Below are 18,175 nucleotides of genomic sequence, written 5' to 3' on the forward strand. Positions count from 1 at the left end.
GTTTCTTTCCATGTCAACTTTGTTCCAATCAAAATATGCTTTGAATTAAATGATTTTGATTGAATATGTGGATCACATTTCACTTCTAAGATTTAAAGTCCAAAAAGGAAAAGTTTAGCCTGTTCAAACAAAGCAAGAGCAGCCACTTTGCGGAAAGCTATTCACATTTAAGAAGACTGACAAATTGTTTGTGTGCACCATTAGGTCTAGTTTCTGCAATAGTTGCCAGATTTCCTGTCCCCTTAATAAGATACATTAACTCCTTAAATGCTGGCTCCAAATTTGTGATAAATCCAAATAACTTTAGCAAATGTTTTATTTATCTCTAAGTTCCTTCTCCCAAATAAATTTAAAGAATAGTAAAGAAACTTGCTATTACGTTATATCAAATTTTTCAAGAAACAAAAAGGTTTTGTTTTTCAAGACAAAATCATTTTTTCATAATTGGACAGATACAAATTCAGAATGTAAATATACTTTCCAAATGGGATTTTCTAAAAGTGACAAATCCACATTAATCCTCGTTTCTAATGTAATACATTAAACTAGTTCAGAATTACTTGCTCAAGTGAAACACAACAGTGAAAATACTGGAATATGTAAATTATAATTTAACATGAGCCTAATATTCTCCCATATTGATTATATTACACTGTTTCAGAATTCAGATATTTACCTTGACATAAATGTATAACAAAAAATGAAACAAATTATATATACTATTTACAAAGAAAAGTTTAACTTTGAGGGCTTAAAATAAAAAAACAATAATGTGTGAAGCTGTGACATTAAGAACAATAAGTCATGAATGTCAAAGAAGAAAAAAGGAGGATCAAGGATTTAGAGAAAGAAATGGGATTCTAAGAATAAAAATTATATCTGACAGGTAAAAGAAATGAAATTTAGTCAACAACACATTGAAGTTCAGGCTGAAAAGCAGATAGAGAAATCACTAAAAGGAGTTCTGTACTTCTAAACTGCCCTTGAACTGTTGAGCAGAAGAAAGATTCTGGAGTTGGCAGCACACTGTTCATTTCTACATTTATATCATTACTAAAGAGAAGTGTGAGTTAGTATCATATCTTGATATAACCATCAAGCACTCGTGCATCTTTTGGCAGGAGAATCATTCTGTCTACGATTGTTATTGTGTAGTTTTAAATGGACTAGTCAACCAGCTGTTATATATTTTACACACTGAAGGCCATGTTTCCTTTGAAATTCATAGTTTTAATCTCAACTGAAGTCTGTATTGCTGTGTGCCAAGATCAAAAGGATTAGGCAAACTTGTACAATTACCCTCCTTTTCAGAGAGATGATTTTTTTTCTAATGTTTAAAATAGTCCTATATGCTGACATTTTATCCAACTATTTTCTTTAGAGCTACAGAACATTAAAACATTTAATTAACATTTCAACCTTAGGTCACTCTTAATCTAAAACCTAGGAATTCATAATATACAGATATTTTAAACTAGTTACAGTGTAACACACAGAGGGAGATGGAGCTTTTAAAAACATTCTATTTAGTAAGAACGTATGGGGAACAACTATAATTAAATGATAGATACTCCCATCGATTTTATTATGTGTTTGCATTTTGCATGACTTCGTGCAGGAAACAGTTCACAGAGCTTAAAGCAATGCGTATGCATCAAGATAAAATAAATATAACATAAGAGAAGGTAATGCAAAAATAAGAAGGACATAAAAATCACTCCATGAAATTCTATAGACTTCGAGGTACACCATGTATTTGTTCTTAAGCTTTCTAGCAGGCAACATAAAGAAAGAAACACGAACACCTACAAGAGTCAAAAATGACCGTAATATAAAAACAAACCAGATGGCCTAGAAAAACACATTATTTCTATTCCTGAGATAAGAAATTCCTCCCTTGGTAATATGATAGAATCCAGGTATGTGACTCTCAGAGGGACTGACTTAATCCTGGAATAGATTTAAAGTATAGACAAATGGAGAGACTACATATTCTTCAGGCAATCCCGCATAAACATTATTTCTCTTAGGTTAGGGCTTTGAATGGTAAATTCTAGATTACACTTTGTGACAGGCACCTGGAATGCAGCCATTTTATTTTGTCAGTTAAATGTAAAGCCACATGCTTCAACCACAGCAAACTGAGTCACAGGGCTAATAGTGTCTCAAAAATGCAATGAGTATAAGGAGAAAGACACAAACAAGCCTATGTGGAAGGCAGGTCCACCTTCATCTGAAAGAGGTGGTAGCCTGTGCTATGCCAAGACAGTCCAAGGTAAGGTCCTCAGAAAATAATTTTGGGTTAACTTTTCCCCGCAAATAGGTGACAAAAGCTTCAAATGCCAACCTTGAGGTCCCAATATTACAGATGTTAAAATGTCTAAAAGTGTAGTAAATGCTCAGCCCTTTAAAAAGAATTAGGAAAGTATCCTTAGAAAATTCATTCTGACCATTGCAAATTATTGTTATACCAAGGTAAACTAGTTAAAAAATATACACTTATGCAATTAAAGTATTAATCTAAAATTCTCAATTATCTATCTATGTACAGAAAAGAGAATAGATTTCCTCTTCAAAACCACTGAAAAGTATTAATTTGCTGTGTGAACTTTGGGAGTTTTTTTTTTTTTTTTAACTTTGGGAGTTTTATTTTATAGTCAGTTACAAAAGGAAGGAAAACAAAACTGCCCCCCCCCAATTAATCCCTTCCCATTTGCTTATCCACATAGATCTGATAAATACTAGCAGTCTCTTGCCTTTGAAGATGGCCAGACCAGAATCCCTACTTATTGCCAGATGTAGTTTAATCCCATGGGGACTCCAGACAAAAACAAGGAGCTGTCTTCATGGCACCAATGATTCTCTGAACTGAATGCCATAAATTTATATTGGCAAATCAAAATCCTTGGCAAAATAGAACATTTATTATATCACCACTTCCAAGACTATCCAATAAAGAAAAGGGAACTAAAGAATATGATGCAAAAGTTGAATTTTTTTAAAAAAGATTTTATTTAATTATTCGTGAGAGACACAAGGGGGGAGGGAGAGAGAGAGAGAGAGAGAGAGAGAGAGAGAGAGAGAAGCAGAGATACAGGCAGAGAGGCAGGCTTCATGCAGGGAGCTGATGCGGGACTCGATCCCGGGTCTCCAGGATCACACCCTGGGCTGAAGGCGGTGCTAAACCACGAGCCACCCGGGCTGCCCTGAATATATTTTTTTAAAGCACTGACAAGTTCAGCCAGAGAATTACATCTGCAGTTACTCTGTGTATGCCATTGAATACACATACATTATATAGAATAAAAGTCTTTTTTTTCTTCAGTAATCTTTACATCCAAAGTGAGGCTTGAACTCACAACCCCGAAATCAAGAGCTGCATGATCTACAAACTGAGCCAGACGACCCTAAATAGTCTTTTTTCCCATTCTACAACTTTTAATACCAGCAGTTCCGTCATCTACTCAATCAACAAATATTTATTGAGCATTTACTATAGGTTCTGTTCTATGCTAGATATGGGGATAATGGAATGAGATATCCCTTTGGAAGAAAGGTAGGGAAGCAAAAGGTCATCTCTAAGATGACTACAATAGTTTATGTGGGAAGTACTGAGAGCCTCAAGAAAGCAGCAGTGGGAATGAAAAAGAAGGGACAGGTTTCAGAAAGATTTAAGTTATTACTTACACCAACTGATTACCAGTGTAAAAGGTGAAGGAGAGGAAGTTCAGGATGACACCCAGGTTTCAACTTTGGAGCTTAATTATACTGGAGAAGGAACAGTTTCTATGGTAAGAAATTACCTCAGTTTTGAACTTAGTATTAATATTTTGGATTTTTAAATATATTTGAAGATTATCCTAAGATTTTTTCCCCCAAGGCTGTTAATTATAACAGAAATGTGTATACTACTTGAATATTAAAATATGCTCATGTTCAATACTGGGATGCCCAAGCCAAGAAAACTGGGGGGAACAAAATGATCACCAACACATAAGAGTGCTATCTAATGGAGATATAATGCAATCCACATGTGTAATTTAAACTTTTCTAGAAGCCACATTTAAAAAAACAGGTGAAGTTAGTTTTAGGATAGTATATTTAAGAATATTTAAAATCATTTAAAAATATAATCAATATAACATATTTTGTATTACGTCTTAGAAATTTGGTATGAATTTTATACTTATAACATCTAGCATATCTCAATTCAGACTAGTCATATTTCAAGTGATTAATAGTCACACGTCATTAGTGGTTATAACATTGGACAGTAAAGCTTTATTCAGTTGCAAATACTGAATCTGCATTCAGATTTTTTTAATGGAAGTATAGTTGACACACTATGTTACATTAATGTCAGGTGCACAACACGGTGAATTGACAACCCTATATATTACACTATGCTTGCCACAAGCGTAGCTACCATCTGTCACCATATGATGCTGCTATAATACTATTGACTATATTCCCTATGCTTTACCTTTCACCTCTGTTGTATTGAGATTTTTAGGGCATTTTGATGTAAGACAGAATGCAGGGATTAACTATATATATATATACATATATATATATTTATTTATTTATAAAAGATTTTATTTATTTATTCATGAGAGACAGAGAGAGAGAGAGAGAGAGAGAGGCAGAGACACAGGCAGAGGGAGAAGCAGGCCCCACTCAGGGAGTCGATCCCGGGACTCCAGGATCACACCCTGGGCCGAAGGCAGGCGCTAAACCACTGAGCCACCCAGGGATCCCCAAGATTTTATTTATTTATTTGTGAGAGACACAGAGAGAAAGAGAGGCACAGACATAGGCAGAGGGAGAAGCAGACTCCATGTAGGGAGTCTGACATGGGACTCGATCCCGGGTCTCCAGGATCATGCCCTGGGTTGAAGACGGCACTAAACTGCTAGGTCACTGGGGCTGCCCAATATTTAACTTTTTAAAAAATACAGATTCTCCTACTGAATATAAAGGTAAACCTTACAAAGCACATACACCTGCAGACTACAAAATGTCCTTTGATACAGTTTTGAGGAGGTCAATACAATTCCCAGTGCTGGAATGGCATTTCCCAGTGTAGAATGGCTAAATCTTAGGATATGACAGCAGAAATACATTTTCAAGTGTGAAATAGACATAATGTTCTGTGATGTATATTCTTTAGTCCCTTACAAATCTCTGAAGAATTGTGGTAGCATTCAAAAGATGGCAATATGACTACCCCCTCTTATAGTAAAGGTGAGGGCCTAATTCTAGAAAATATGATGCCAGCTGCAAACTCCATCCTTAAAAGTCCTTGGTTAGAAGTCTTACATATTGGGGTGCCTGAGAGGCTTAGTCAGGTAAGTGCCCAACTCTTGATTTCGGCTCAGGTTGTGATCTCAGGGTCCTGGGCTCAAGCCCTGAGTCAGGCTCCACAGCTCAGTGTTAGAGTCCACTTGAGATTCTCCCTCTCTCTTTCTCCCTCTGCTCCGCTCCCCCAACCCCTCTGGCTCGTGCTCACATGTGCCTGCACTCTAAAATAAAGAAATAAAATCCTAAAAAAGATTGTTACATATTGTCTACTCAGCTGTACCAGCTATGTACTTTAAGAACTACCATATAGCCGTAGACTACAATTTAGTATAGATAACACGTTAGCTGAAAGTCAGTTATACAATATCTGTAGGCAATATGGATATATTCATAAATCTCATAAAAAGCACCTCATATGAGTAGCAGATAACTAGTTTCTGTTTGCCTACTCTTAGAAATTCCTTAACATGTATAATAATAGAATCTAATTCTCTATCACAATTAATTATAGGTCTGATTCCTTTCTGAATTATCATTGAAATAATGTTTAGTTAATAGGGTCAGTCTTGTTTAATTATTTTGGTGCAGCCATGAATAAACAGGGAATATGATATCAACAATCTAAACTTCTTCGAAGATTGGGACACCTGGTGGCTCAGTTGGTTAAGTGTCTGCCTTCCGCTCTGGTCGTGATCCTGGGGTCCTGGGATTGAGTCCCATGTCCGGCTCCCTGCTTCTGGGGAGCCTGCTTCTCCCTTTGCCTCTGCCCCTCTCCTTGCTTATGCTCTCTTTCTTGTTCATTCTCTTTCTCTCAAATAAATAAAAACTTAAAAAAATAATGAACTTCTTGAAAGATTTAAGTAAATTTCTTATTTATGCTTCCTTGCCTCCCTTTCACTTCTTAATTAATCTTCTATCATTCTGTTATAGGCACAGCACAAAAAATGACTTTGCTAACCTTATATCTAATGAGACAGTAAGCCTCCACATTATCTTTCAAATTCATTTTTTTAAGATTTTGTTTATTCATAACACACACACACACACACACACACACACACAGAGGCAGAGACACAGGCAGAGAGAGAAGCAGCTGTTCTCTATTTCATGTCCAACTGTCTGACTCCAATGGATGCTTATCCCTCTTCACCTGTCTGTATTATAGTGTTTATGCTTCTCTCTCTTCTCTAAGCTTCTTTGATACCCTCTCTCCAGATTCTCATTCTAAATTTTTGATTCTCCTTCTCATTTTTTTAAAAGTAAGCTCTATGCCCAACATGGGCGTTTAACTCATGACCCCAAGATTAAGAGTCACATGCTCTACTGACTGAGCCAGCCAGGCGACTCTCTTCACTTTTCATCTGTCTACCTCCTCATGATTCCCAGGTCCTTGTTTCTGAAATAACTCCGGATAGTTGAGCTAGACATCAACTACCTCAACCAACAATTATTGCCATTTCCAGAGTTTCTAGCCCAAAATATCAACTGCCCATTAGACTACTAACTTTGGTATGCTTCCAGTAATTCAAACCTAATACATCAAAAAAAGAATGAATAATTTTTCCTTTTAAACTTGCTTCTTTTCTTGGTTATGCAGTCCTTCACACAGCCAAATTAGAAATGCTCCAATCATCTTGACTTCTCCTTTTCTCCTCTTCCTCTAAAACCTTATATCTAATCAGACAGCAAGCCTCCACAATATCTTTCAAATTCATTCATTCTTTCTCTTGCACTATGGCTATTTTTGATTCTGTGCTTCACTATTTCTTAGTTCAATTATTCTAACACTGCCCAAACTGTCCTCTTTATCTTTAAAATTTCCCTTCTTTAATTCCTCCTCCATATGAGTTGCTATCTAAAACCTTGCTTACTTACAATTTTCCCTAAAACTTTTTGATGGTTCTCCTTTCCCTAAAGCAGTGGATCTCCAGCTTTAACATACATTAAAATCACCTGGAGAACTTGTTAAGCCACAGATTGCTGGGCTCTTTCCATCAAAGTTTCTGTGTTAAGAGATCTGGATTTGAGCCCAAGGTCTGTCTTTTTAACAAGTTCTCAAGTAATATTGATGCTTCTGGTCTGGCAATCACCTTCTGGGGTCCAATATCCCAAACAAAAAAGTTCATAATACTTACAAAGCATTAAGATTATTCACATAATCTGCCTCCAGTCTTATCTTTCCATAGGTATAGTTCACAGTTCTCTTAACACATATATTGCCTCTACCTTCTGAATAAAGTCCAGCTCGTGTATACTATACACCAAGATCTTTGTTCATACTGCTTCTTAGGTCCATAATGCCCTTTCCATCACCTTGCTCCTACTCATTCTTAAAGACCAAGATCAAATGTAGTTTGCTACAGTTAAGCTTTCCCCAATCTTTTTAGGAAGTAAAATAAGGTATTTCCTCATTCTCTCTTAGAGATAAATAAATAAACAAACAAACAAATAAATAAATACATAAATGGTAAGTATGGTGACAGATGTTAACTAGACCTGTTGCAATCATTTTACAATATGTACAAATATTGAATTGTTATGTTGCACACCGGAAACTAATATAATGTTATATGTCAGTTATATCTCAGTAAATAAATAATGCTTAAAAATCATACATACACACACAAATAAATAAAATGTTAAATGTTTCAATGGCAGCCTGTGGTTCTCTTTTATGGAGAACACAAAGTATTACATTTTTTTTGTTATATTACATCATATATTACCATGCTTATTTTTATTTCTTATCCATTTCCCTCACTAAACAGTAAGTTCCAAAAGGGCAAGTACTATGCTGTCTTTCTCACCATTGTATTCCCAAAGACAAATAAGTAGTTGGAACTCACAAAATATTTGTTGAATGAATAAACAAATACATCACTTAATCTATTTCTCTAATTAGTTACTGTCATGCCTGTTTGATCTTCATAATGACAGCCCCAAAAGGGCAGGTGTCATATTCTTCCAATTTTGTGATCACAGACCTAATTACCTAGTAGGCTCCTAATAAATGTCTGTTGAATGAATGAATGGCATTTAAGAAATTCTTGTGATTTTGCACAATTCAGTGTCTATGCTGTGAGACTATGATCTTCAAGCTTTGTATATTGTATAAGAAGCATGAAATTGACCACAGAAACTTTATCCAGTTGATACAGTGCTAATTTGGCAGAATTTTAGAAAATGTGAAGAATTTCTGTGATTACTAGCCATTGCAAATGAGATGTCTACATTATGTTAACCATATAATAAAATTTGGGGTAGGATGATTATATGGAAGAAAGAAAAAGTGAACTGGATATTAGAGTGTCATATTTCAAGATTTTATTTTCTATTGAACAGTATCAGGAAGATGGATGCAAACGATATCAATTATAGATTTGACAAAGGATCTAGAAAGACAATATGTTATACAGAGAAAATGCATCTGAAGGTTAATATGGAAGAAATTCACTGACCAACTAAACAACAACATAGTAACAATAACAGCAGCACTTAACATTTATTGTTTATGATATGGCCAGTTTTATGCTAAATATTTTATATGGATTATTTTATTTAATCCTTACATAATCCTATGACATAAACACTACAGGTTTTAACAAATGAGGCTAAACTGCTAAGTAAATTGCCTAATGTCACAAAGCTAGTACATCTAATCAGAGTTGCAAGAGGAACCCCGATCTGACTCCTAAAGCCATATTATTAACCACTATATATCCTCCTGAAAATTTCTGCAACAGAATGGTATAGGTTTATGTCAAAGCTAAAGTATAAAAATTCTAAAAATATGAAATTATTTCAGACTAAGAATTATTGTCAATGAGTTTCACATATACTATTTGTTAACATCATTATTAAATATTTCTAAGTATATGCCATATCTGATATGCCATGTAGACCTGGTTCTTTTGTCCTTTCAACTGGTTTTGGCTTTTACTTATGCCTTTTTAAAACTAAAACTTTCAATTTATTACTGTTTATTTTTCTGCACACCTCACTAAAATGCGATTTCCTAGAAGGCAGAGATTGTATCTGCATCCATGGAACTTAGCACATAGTACACAACCAGTAAATATTTATAGATCTGAATAAGAAGTTTATATTCTAGGCCTCTTTTTCATTAATTTAACTGTATATTCATGAGGAGATTTTTTAAAAAATCAAATTAAAAACAATCGGCCGTTATAGCAAGACAGAGAATACGAACCTATTTTTTAACTGCTAAGTCCAAAGACTCTTAATAAAGAAGCAATGTGTTAAACTATTTTGGGGTAAGAATTATCAGTAAGCTCATTCTAATTTCTAAACATCCACGGACATTAGCAACTTAAAAAAATGTGATTTCATGTATTTTAATATGTATCATATTTTGTTTTGACACATGAACTATTTAATTTCTTTAAATCAAATGACCATGTAAAAAGAATGAAGAAAATTTTTCTCATTTCCTATTTAAATAAACATTTCACCAAATTCAATATACATTTTTGTTAATTTTGGAAAATGTTTTAAATACTTTCATGTAATAACACTGTCTCAAACTATCTACTAAAGGAGACTGATTTCATGTTTTTCTTCTATTTTTTTTAATCTTTTTATTTTTAAAAAAGCGTAGCACAAACATTATCTGCATTGGTGATGTTAGTATCTCTTAAATGTGCCAGCTGGCAAACACTTTTAAATTAAACTACTACAATAAACAACAATGTCAAACAAATAAATTTGCTTTGAGATTTTTAAAAAGCTTTTCAGATAACTCTTACAATAAAACAGTAGGACACACTAGAGTATCGTAAAATCAGAGTTGGAATCATGACCTTTATTAGGTTAGGAGAATTGGATCAAGGACATAGATGTATTCATTCTGAGAGGCCACCATTTTCCTCCTTTGTTGTTCACAAATATAATTCTTCTTTATGGAATATCTACCCTTTCAGTTAAATTCAATCCAACGGATGCAATTCCAAGGCCAGGATCTGTATAATTAGCAATATAAGCATTTAAATTTTTCTTAAGTACATAGGTGAAAAGATAAACAGCAAAGCAAGAGTTAACTGAAACATTCCTCTTTAGAGCAACTGCCTTGAGGAGTGGGGGTTGGTGGATGGCGGGAGGAGGGAGCAAGGCAGGGAGATGCAGAGTTAATCAGGGAGCAAATCCAAAGCCAGGCATGGATAGGCCTCACTAATGAGCCTCAAGTACCCTGCAGTGGTTTTCAAACTTAACTGGCTTCAAACGATGCCACCCCATGACAGAATGCAGCTAGCCATAAGAGGAGGGTGATTAGAATAAATGACTGGAGTAATTAACTCTGATGTGAAACCACCTGATTGGAAAAGAGAAGCCAAGAGCTATTTAGCTGATGGTCCTCCAGTAGAAAAAGGAAGCTTTCCCTTTCTCTTGTGTGGGTGTTCAGTTAGAACTCAACTCTTTCAAGTAGGTATTTGGTAGCACTAATGAAAAGCAGCTTTCATTCAAGGGCCTCTCAAGGGCCTTCCCATTCATTTTGAAAGGGGAAGAAAATAAAAGCTTCAAAGTAGAACTAATTTACTTTACTCCCCTACCTCTTAGTGAATTTTGCATTAGTGAAGTCTGCATTAGTATTTATGTTACCAGTCTACCTCCAAATAATGTCATCAAGCACCCCAATTTATATTTATGAAATATCCAGATAAAGATAAAACTTAAAAATTTTCCCTTCTTTAAAAATATTTTCCAATATCCATGTACATGTTAAGTATATGCAATTTTAATTTATCAATTATACTTTAAAAAGTTTAAAAATGTTTACATAGAAAATGTCAAACTTCTAAATTGCTGATCAGGGTCAATACTTCCTTTATAAGTCCCACTGGGATTAATCTTCCTATGGCAAGAGATCCTTGGGTAAGAGAGAAGGATATAAATCCTGAACAGGGTACGTATGTTTTTGAAGAGAAAACAAAGGACAGCGTTAAGTCAGGGAAAGAGAGTACATACTTCTGCAAAAAACAGCTTTCTTATAGAGCAAATTGAGCCAAAGAATCCACCACACTTTCTAGCCTGCTTTATTTTACAAAGAGAGGAATTATAAAGGCTGGGGGCATTACTACCTGCTGTTTTACAAGTCATCATCAATTCATTGGGCCAATGTTGTTCTGTACCTGCTGAGTTAATGTTCCTCGACACACCCCTTCCCCTAAAACAGGTTCACAAGCTGTCCAGTACCAACTACGGTGTAGTAGCGCATGTAACTTAGCAAATGTTTATGCCTAAACTTGGATTTATTTGACAGCTTTACACCTTTGGGCATGATATAATTAAATGTTTTGACAGCTAAACAGAAACTGTATAAATTTAAAAGCTATTAGGAGCTCAGCATCTAGAATTAAAATGAAGTAATTTGCTTATACCCTGAACCTCTTTTAGCAATGCATTCCAATAAAAAGCACAAAGAGAGGAGTAAATGTCTATCCAAATGTTTTAGCTAATTTTTTCACATTTCTTCTATGAAAAATATTCCCTTTATGAATACTGTTAATAACTTTAATAACAACAAAGGGAACATAGCAGATTTAAGATTATCAATATAACCCTTAAACTCTATTTTCTATAATTTTAGAAACAACAGCAATTTTTTAAATAATTTTTTAATTTGTATTTATTTATGATAGTCACAGAGAGAGATAGGCAGAGACACAGGCAGAGGGAGAAGCAGGCTCCATGCACCGGGGGCCCGATGTGGGATTCGATCCCGGATCTCCAGGATCGCGCCCTGGGCCGAACGCAGGCGCCAAACCGCTGCGCCACCCAGAGATCCCTAGAAACAACAGTATTAAAAGGACACCAAAAATAGTGTATATGTGTGTGTGTATACATATAAATATATATATAATTTTTTTAGATTTTTTTTTTTTTTTTTTTAGTAATCTTTCCACCCAACATGGGGCTGGAACCTACAACTCTGAGATGGAGAGTCACAGGCTCCACTGACTGAGGCAGCCAGGCACCCCAATATATATTTTTAAGGGCCACCACTATCTACTACTTGAAAGGATTTAAAGCAACACAAAAAGAATGAGTGGGTCTTCAAATTCAGCCATTAATGATTCAGGAATTAATCCTTATTCTCCAAGTTGCCAGGTTCCAGATTTTCATAGTATTCTGTGCTACATGGTTCTCTAAAATGTCAATTCTCACTTCTTGTGGAAGGGAGAAATCACAATACTCCTAAGTCACTGCTTACTTTCAGAAAAACTCACTGTTCATTATCTAAGCTGCAGAAAATGACCCCATGAGTAGTACTACTCAAATACATAGATGAAAAAGCTCAGCTACTTCTCTAAAAATGAAAACAAAACAAAACAAAAAAACAACACCGAAACCCTGGAAAGCAAAGTTGTCCATTAAACTATCATTTTTTATTTTTATTTTTTATTTTATTTTTTTAATAAATTAATTTTTATTGGTGTTAAACTATCATTTTTTAAAATGAAAGCTGATTTATATCGAATAATTGCATCATGTTACATTCTGGAAAGCACCTACAGAGAACTGGCTTACAGTGTAACAAAAAAGCTCATGTAAACAATATCTAAGACCATTACTAAAGCATTTGGACTCTATCAAATATATAAAACATTTAAAATCTACTTTTCATTATGTAATGACCTGAGGAGATACTGTACCCACACTAAAGGTAACAATGATAAGTTTATTTTTAAAAAAATTCAATGAAATGTTTAGAAACAGTTCACTTCTCATGTGGTGTTTATATTTCACTTTATCATCCTTTTTGGAAAGACAGTTCTAAAGAGAGAAACTTCTATGAACCAAATCCTGTTTAACTTGCATATGCTGATGTCAAGTAATTTAAAAAACATTTTCTAAAAAGAGCTTCTTATGTTCACATCTAAAAACAATATGACATTATCTAATTGTTCTCTTCCTCTCACTCGTGTTTACAGGATGGATATCTTTCTGTGTACCATATTTGGATCTACTGGAACATAGCCTGAAACTGGATTAAACTTTTTCCACGTTTGAAATATCTGATAGTGCCAACTGTATGGATAAGGGACTTGAGGACCCAGAAGCTGAGAGTTCCAATCTGGACACTTTTTTTTTTTAATGAATGAACCTATCATTCAATTATTTAAATACTAGTTATCATTCAATCATTTAAATACTAGTTATAAGTCTCAATATTCTTAGTAGACGGATAATTGTTTGAATACTTAGTAAATTTAGACCTAAAGGAGAGTGTTACCTGGTATAAATAAGAAATTGATACTATTAAAATACTATATATTAAGAATATCTTAAGAAATGTCTTGTTTCTCTTCTCCAAAGATAACATGTATTGAAAAATAGTATCAGATATATTTGACAAAGATGTATACAGCTTTCAGATCCTCTGATTAGAATGAGATAATCAGTGGCACTGATCTAATTTAGCTAAAAGAACAGAAACTAGAATTTAACCCATGTTATCTTTTTATAGGTAAGAGAACTATGTTGAAAATGTTTAATAATCGCTGTTATAGCTATAGGGATACAATGAACACACATAAAATAGTTGAGATCCACTGAACATACATAAAATATACTAATTTCATAAACATAAGACTCAAATGATTATGAGATGAACCTTTATTTTCTGTATTGCTAAAAAATAAGAATGGCTGCAAAATAATTGTAACAAAGTACTTTATCATGCAAATTTTAATTTTATACTAACTGAAAAGCTGTCAGACTTCTTAAACATAAATTTTATTAAGTATTGTATGTTTATTAAAAATGAAATAAACTGATTATCCATAAAAAGTTTCAGGTCCAATTCTTCTGAACTACTTCCTGAGTCAAAGATGTTGAAGTCTGTATTTTTCCACACAACATTGCCCACGATGCCTTTACGAGCATTAGTGAAACACTTCTTTTTTTTTTTTTTAAGATTTTATTTATTTATTTATTTATTTATTTATTTATTTATTTATTTATTTATTTGATAGAGTGAGGGGGAAGAGAAGTAGTAGAGGGAGAGGGACAGACTCCCAGGGAGCATGGATCTCTTGACCCTGAGATCATGACCTGAGCCAAAACCAAGAGTCCGACACTTGACTATGCGACTCAAGTGCCCCCAAAGTCAATTCATTTATTTTATTTTATTTAAGATTTTATTTATTTATTTGAGAGAGAGAGAGAGAGAGCAGAAGGAGGGGGAGAGGGAGAAGCTGAGCAGGCCGCCAGAGGCCTGGCTCTCAATCCCAGGACCCCGGGATCATGACCTGAGCCAAAGTCAGATGCTTAACTGACTAACCCACCCAGGCAACCCTGATTAATTTTTAAAAAATAACGTCTATAAGTCTGCCTTTTCCTCCACTGAGCTATCTTAAAGACATGATTCACAGCTCTTTCATATTTGTTCCCATGCCTAAGAGAGTTATTGGTATATAGTAGGGGCTTTAATTGCTACTTAAAAAAATATTTTATTTATTTATTCATGAGAGACACAGAGAGAAAGAGAGGCAGAGGCACAGGCAGAGGGAGAAGCAGGCTCCATGCAGGGAGCCCAACTTGGGACTTGATCCCAGGTCTCCAGGATTACACCCTGGGCTGAAGGCGGCGCTAAACCGCTGAGCCACCTGGGCTGCCCATCTACTTTTTGAAGTGTAAGGAGGATGGTTGTCCTACTCAAAGGATTCATAGTTCTATTCCCATCACCATTCTTGATGGCTTCAGAATTCATACTAATGGTTCCTCTCTGCAGTCACCTTTAAGTGTTAACATACTTTTGGGATCCCTGGGTGGCGCAGCGGTTTGGCGCCTGCCTTTGGCCTAGGGCACGATCCTGGAGACCCAGGATCGATTCCCACGTCGGGCTCCCGGTACATGGAGCCTGCTTCTCTCTGCCTGTGCCTCTGCCTCTCTTTCTCTCTCTGTGACTATCATAAATAAATAAAAATTAAAAAAAATATATTAAAAAAAAAAAAGTGTTAACATACTTTTGACTTAATAATCCAAGCAGCTCAAATCTAAATGTCCTTGAATAATATAACTTCTTTTCTGCTGGTTAATTTTTCTTTCAAACATGTCTTTTATCCTCACTTCTTGAAATTTCTTTTATTTTTAAATTACAAAGTACATAATAAAAACAGCTAATAAGTATTGGCTTACTATTTGAGTACAGTGATAATTTGCTTAAATGATATCAATTAAATTTCCAACAACCTTATGTCTTCAAAATAGATGTACTAAACCACTATAAGCATATTTGCTTCCCATATGATGAAATATTATGGGAACAGGCTAACAGACCTGGATTCCAAGCCTGACTAAAATGATTATAAAATGGTGGGCAACAGTTAAGTTCTCAAAGCTTCAATCTGCTCATCTCTAAAATAAAAAACTAATACATTCCTCATAAAATTATTGCAAGAAATAAATTATATACCTGGTACAGAGTAAATTCTTATTAGATGGTTGGTTCCCTTTCAAGTTTTCCTTCCTTGGTGGTGGGCATCCAAAGTGGCCCCTAATGATTCTCACCTCTTGGGATTTATGCTCAGCTAGTCAGTTAACCTATATAACCAATTGGATACAGCTGAAATAACACACTGGGACTTTTGAGACTACATCATAAAAGAAACTGTGGCTCCCACCCTCTATTTTCAATTGGTTGCTTTGGGGAAAGTCAGCTGCCATATGGTAAAGTTATTCAAGCAGCTCTATGGAGAGGTCCTTGTGGTAGGGAACTGAGGTCTCCTGCCAACTCACCAACAATGTGATCAAGTCATCTTAGAAACTCATCTTCTAGTCCTAGTCATACCTTGGATTACTGTAGCTCCAACAAACATCTTGACTACAATCTAATGAGAGACAGAGAGTCAGAACCACCTAGCTAAGCCACTCCCAAATTCCTGATCCAAAAGGACAATGCAAGATAATAAAGGCCTACTGTTTTAGCTGTTAAATTTTGGAGTAACTTGTTACACAGCAATAGATAACTAATACATCGTCTAGTTTACATTTTCCTTAGACCTCCCTGACCTGTTTTAACCCATACCAGACCCCATGGTGTTTATTTTCAACTAGAATTTTTTTTTATAAGCAACCTAGACTCTTCCCCAACTTGACTCTTCTTATACCTATGTTGTTAATACAATTTTGAGAAATGCAACAATCCATTTTTCTAGCTTCTATATATAGGCTGTCATGCTTCATTACAGAAAAATCAAAACACATACCAATAATTTTACTGTAACTCAAGCTCTCTATCTTCAGCAGAGCCTCAAATTCTACTCTGATTATTTTTGTGTTTCTAGTTCACTAATGTCATACTCCCTTCGGTATATACTCTAAATTATATACCTGCCTCACTTTCTTTCTCCATAGATTATTTGGCCTTCGGCTTCAAAAAGAGGATATAACTTTTTAATTTTCTTCTCCATTGCAAAATGTTTATATTTTCCCTGTGCTTTGGGGTAAGAAGTGTCCTCATATTTCCTAAAAAAGGGCTATCTGCCTGGTTTTTCTTTTTTTTTTTTTTTTTTTCTGCCTGGTTTTTCAATTTCTCCCTAAGTTATATCTTCTCTGAAACTACTCAGATTTTGCTACCTAGAAAGAATCTTCCCTTTAACTCCCTTGTATCTCAGAATCACATCTTTCATTATATATCATACTCTTCAAAAGAAGCCATATTCACACACTCCACAATCTCTTCACTCAACTCCTTGAAATCTAGATTTTACCACAGTCTATTGAAATTTTCTATTGAATGCTGCCAATATTCTCCCCTTTAGCTCTGAAATGAAAAAAAATTTTCCCTCTATGAGAGTGAACTATTGTGGTAGAGACTATTTGTCACTCAGTATCCACTCTTACTTTCTTTAATAATAAAAATCTAAGTCAGAGATACATTCAACAGTCTCCTTCCTAATGTGATGAGGTTGTGTCACCAAATTATGGTAAATAAGATGCAAACACTGGTAATATGTTCCACTTCTTTTCCTTTCTGTCTTTCTAGTGACTAGGAAGCAATGGAAACTAGCCCAGAGATGGATAACTGGCAAATTTACTCTCTAGCTTTAGACTCCTTTTCTCCAAATATGAGAAAACCACGAAGAAAGCCTAAATATTACTACCAGTAACAAACTGAAAGTATGTAAGTCCCATGTACACGAAAGAGAAATATTAAGACTCTAGGATACAGCAGCTTAAACATAACTGAGAACAACTTAGTTTGTACCATAACTAATACACCCAGGATATTGGTCAGGGTCCTAGCAGAAAACAGAAGGCACAATTAGATGGAATTCTTTTTTTTTTTTTTTAACTCTTTTTATTGGAGTTCAATTTGCCAACATATAGCATAACACCCAGTGCTCATCCCATCAAGTGGCCGGCCCCCTCAGTGCCCATCACCCAGTCACCCCAACCCCCCGCCCACCTCCCTTTCCACCACCCCTTGTTCGTTTCCCAGAGTTAGGAGTCTCTCATGTTCTATCTCCCTCTTATATACTCTCCTTTCCCCTTTATTCCCTTTCACTCTTTTTTACATTCCCCAGATGAATGAAACCATATGTTTGTCCTTCTCTGACTGACTTATTTCACTCAGCATAATACCCTCCAGTTGCATCTACCTCGAAGCAAATGGTGGGTATTTGTTGTTTCTAATGGCTGAGTAATTAGATGGAATTCTAATGAAAGTTCAGCTCACATATAGGGTCAAGGAAATCAACAAGCCATTCTGAGGAACCAGCAGACTTATAAAAATGAGAAGCCATTACAACCCACAGACCTGAAGGGGCAGGCAGAGGAATTTACTAGAGATTATTGAGTGGTGAAGTTATAGAAGGAAAACTGCCTGGGTGTAGCTATAGCAAGTCTACAG

At 35.1% G+C, this 18,175-nt stretch overlaps 2 protein-coding genes across 13 annotated transcripts in view; one reads left to right on the top strand and one right to left on the bottom strand.

Moving 5' to 3' along the window:
• Positions 1-13,404, top strand: part of DCLK2 (doublecortin like kinase 2) — a 245,108-nt gene extending 231,704 nt beyond the window's left edge. Inside the window, exon 17 of the mRNA XM_072773595.1 lies at positions 13,251-13,404. Within this exon, the coding sequence (XP_072629696.1) occupies positions 13,251-13,301 (51 nt within the window). The 3' untranslated portion in view covers positions 13,302-13,404. The remainder of the gene's footprint in view (positions 1-13,250) is intronic.
• The window catches only part of LRBA (LPS responsive beige-like anchor protein), a 740,528-nt gene that overhangs the window by 78,709 nt on the left and 643,644 nt on the right, over positions 1-18,175 (bottom strand). The window lies entirely within an intron of this gene.

This window comes from Canis lupus, chromosome 13 (assembly GCF_048164855.1).
Source record: "Canis lupus baileyi chromosome 13, mCanLup2.hap1, whole genome shotgun sequence".
Lineage (NCBI taxonomy): Eukaryota > Metazoa > Chordata > Mammalia > Carnivora > Canidae > Canis > Canis lupus.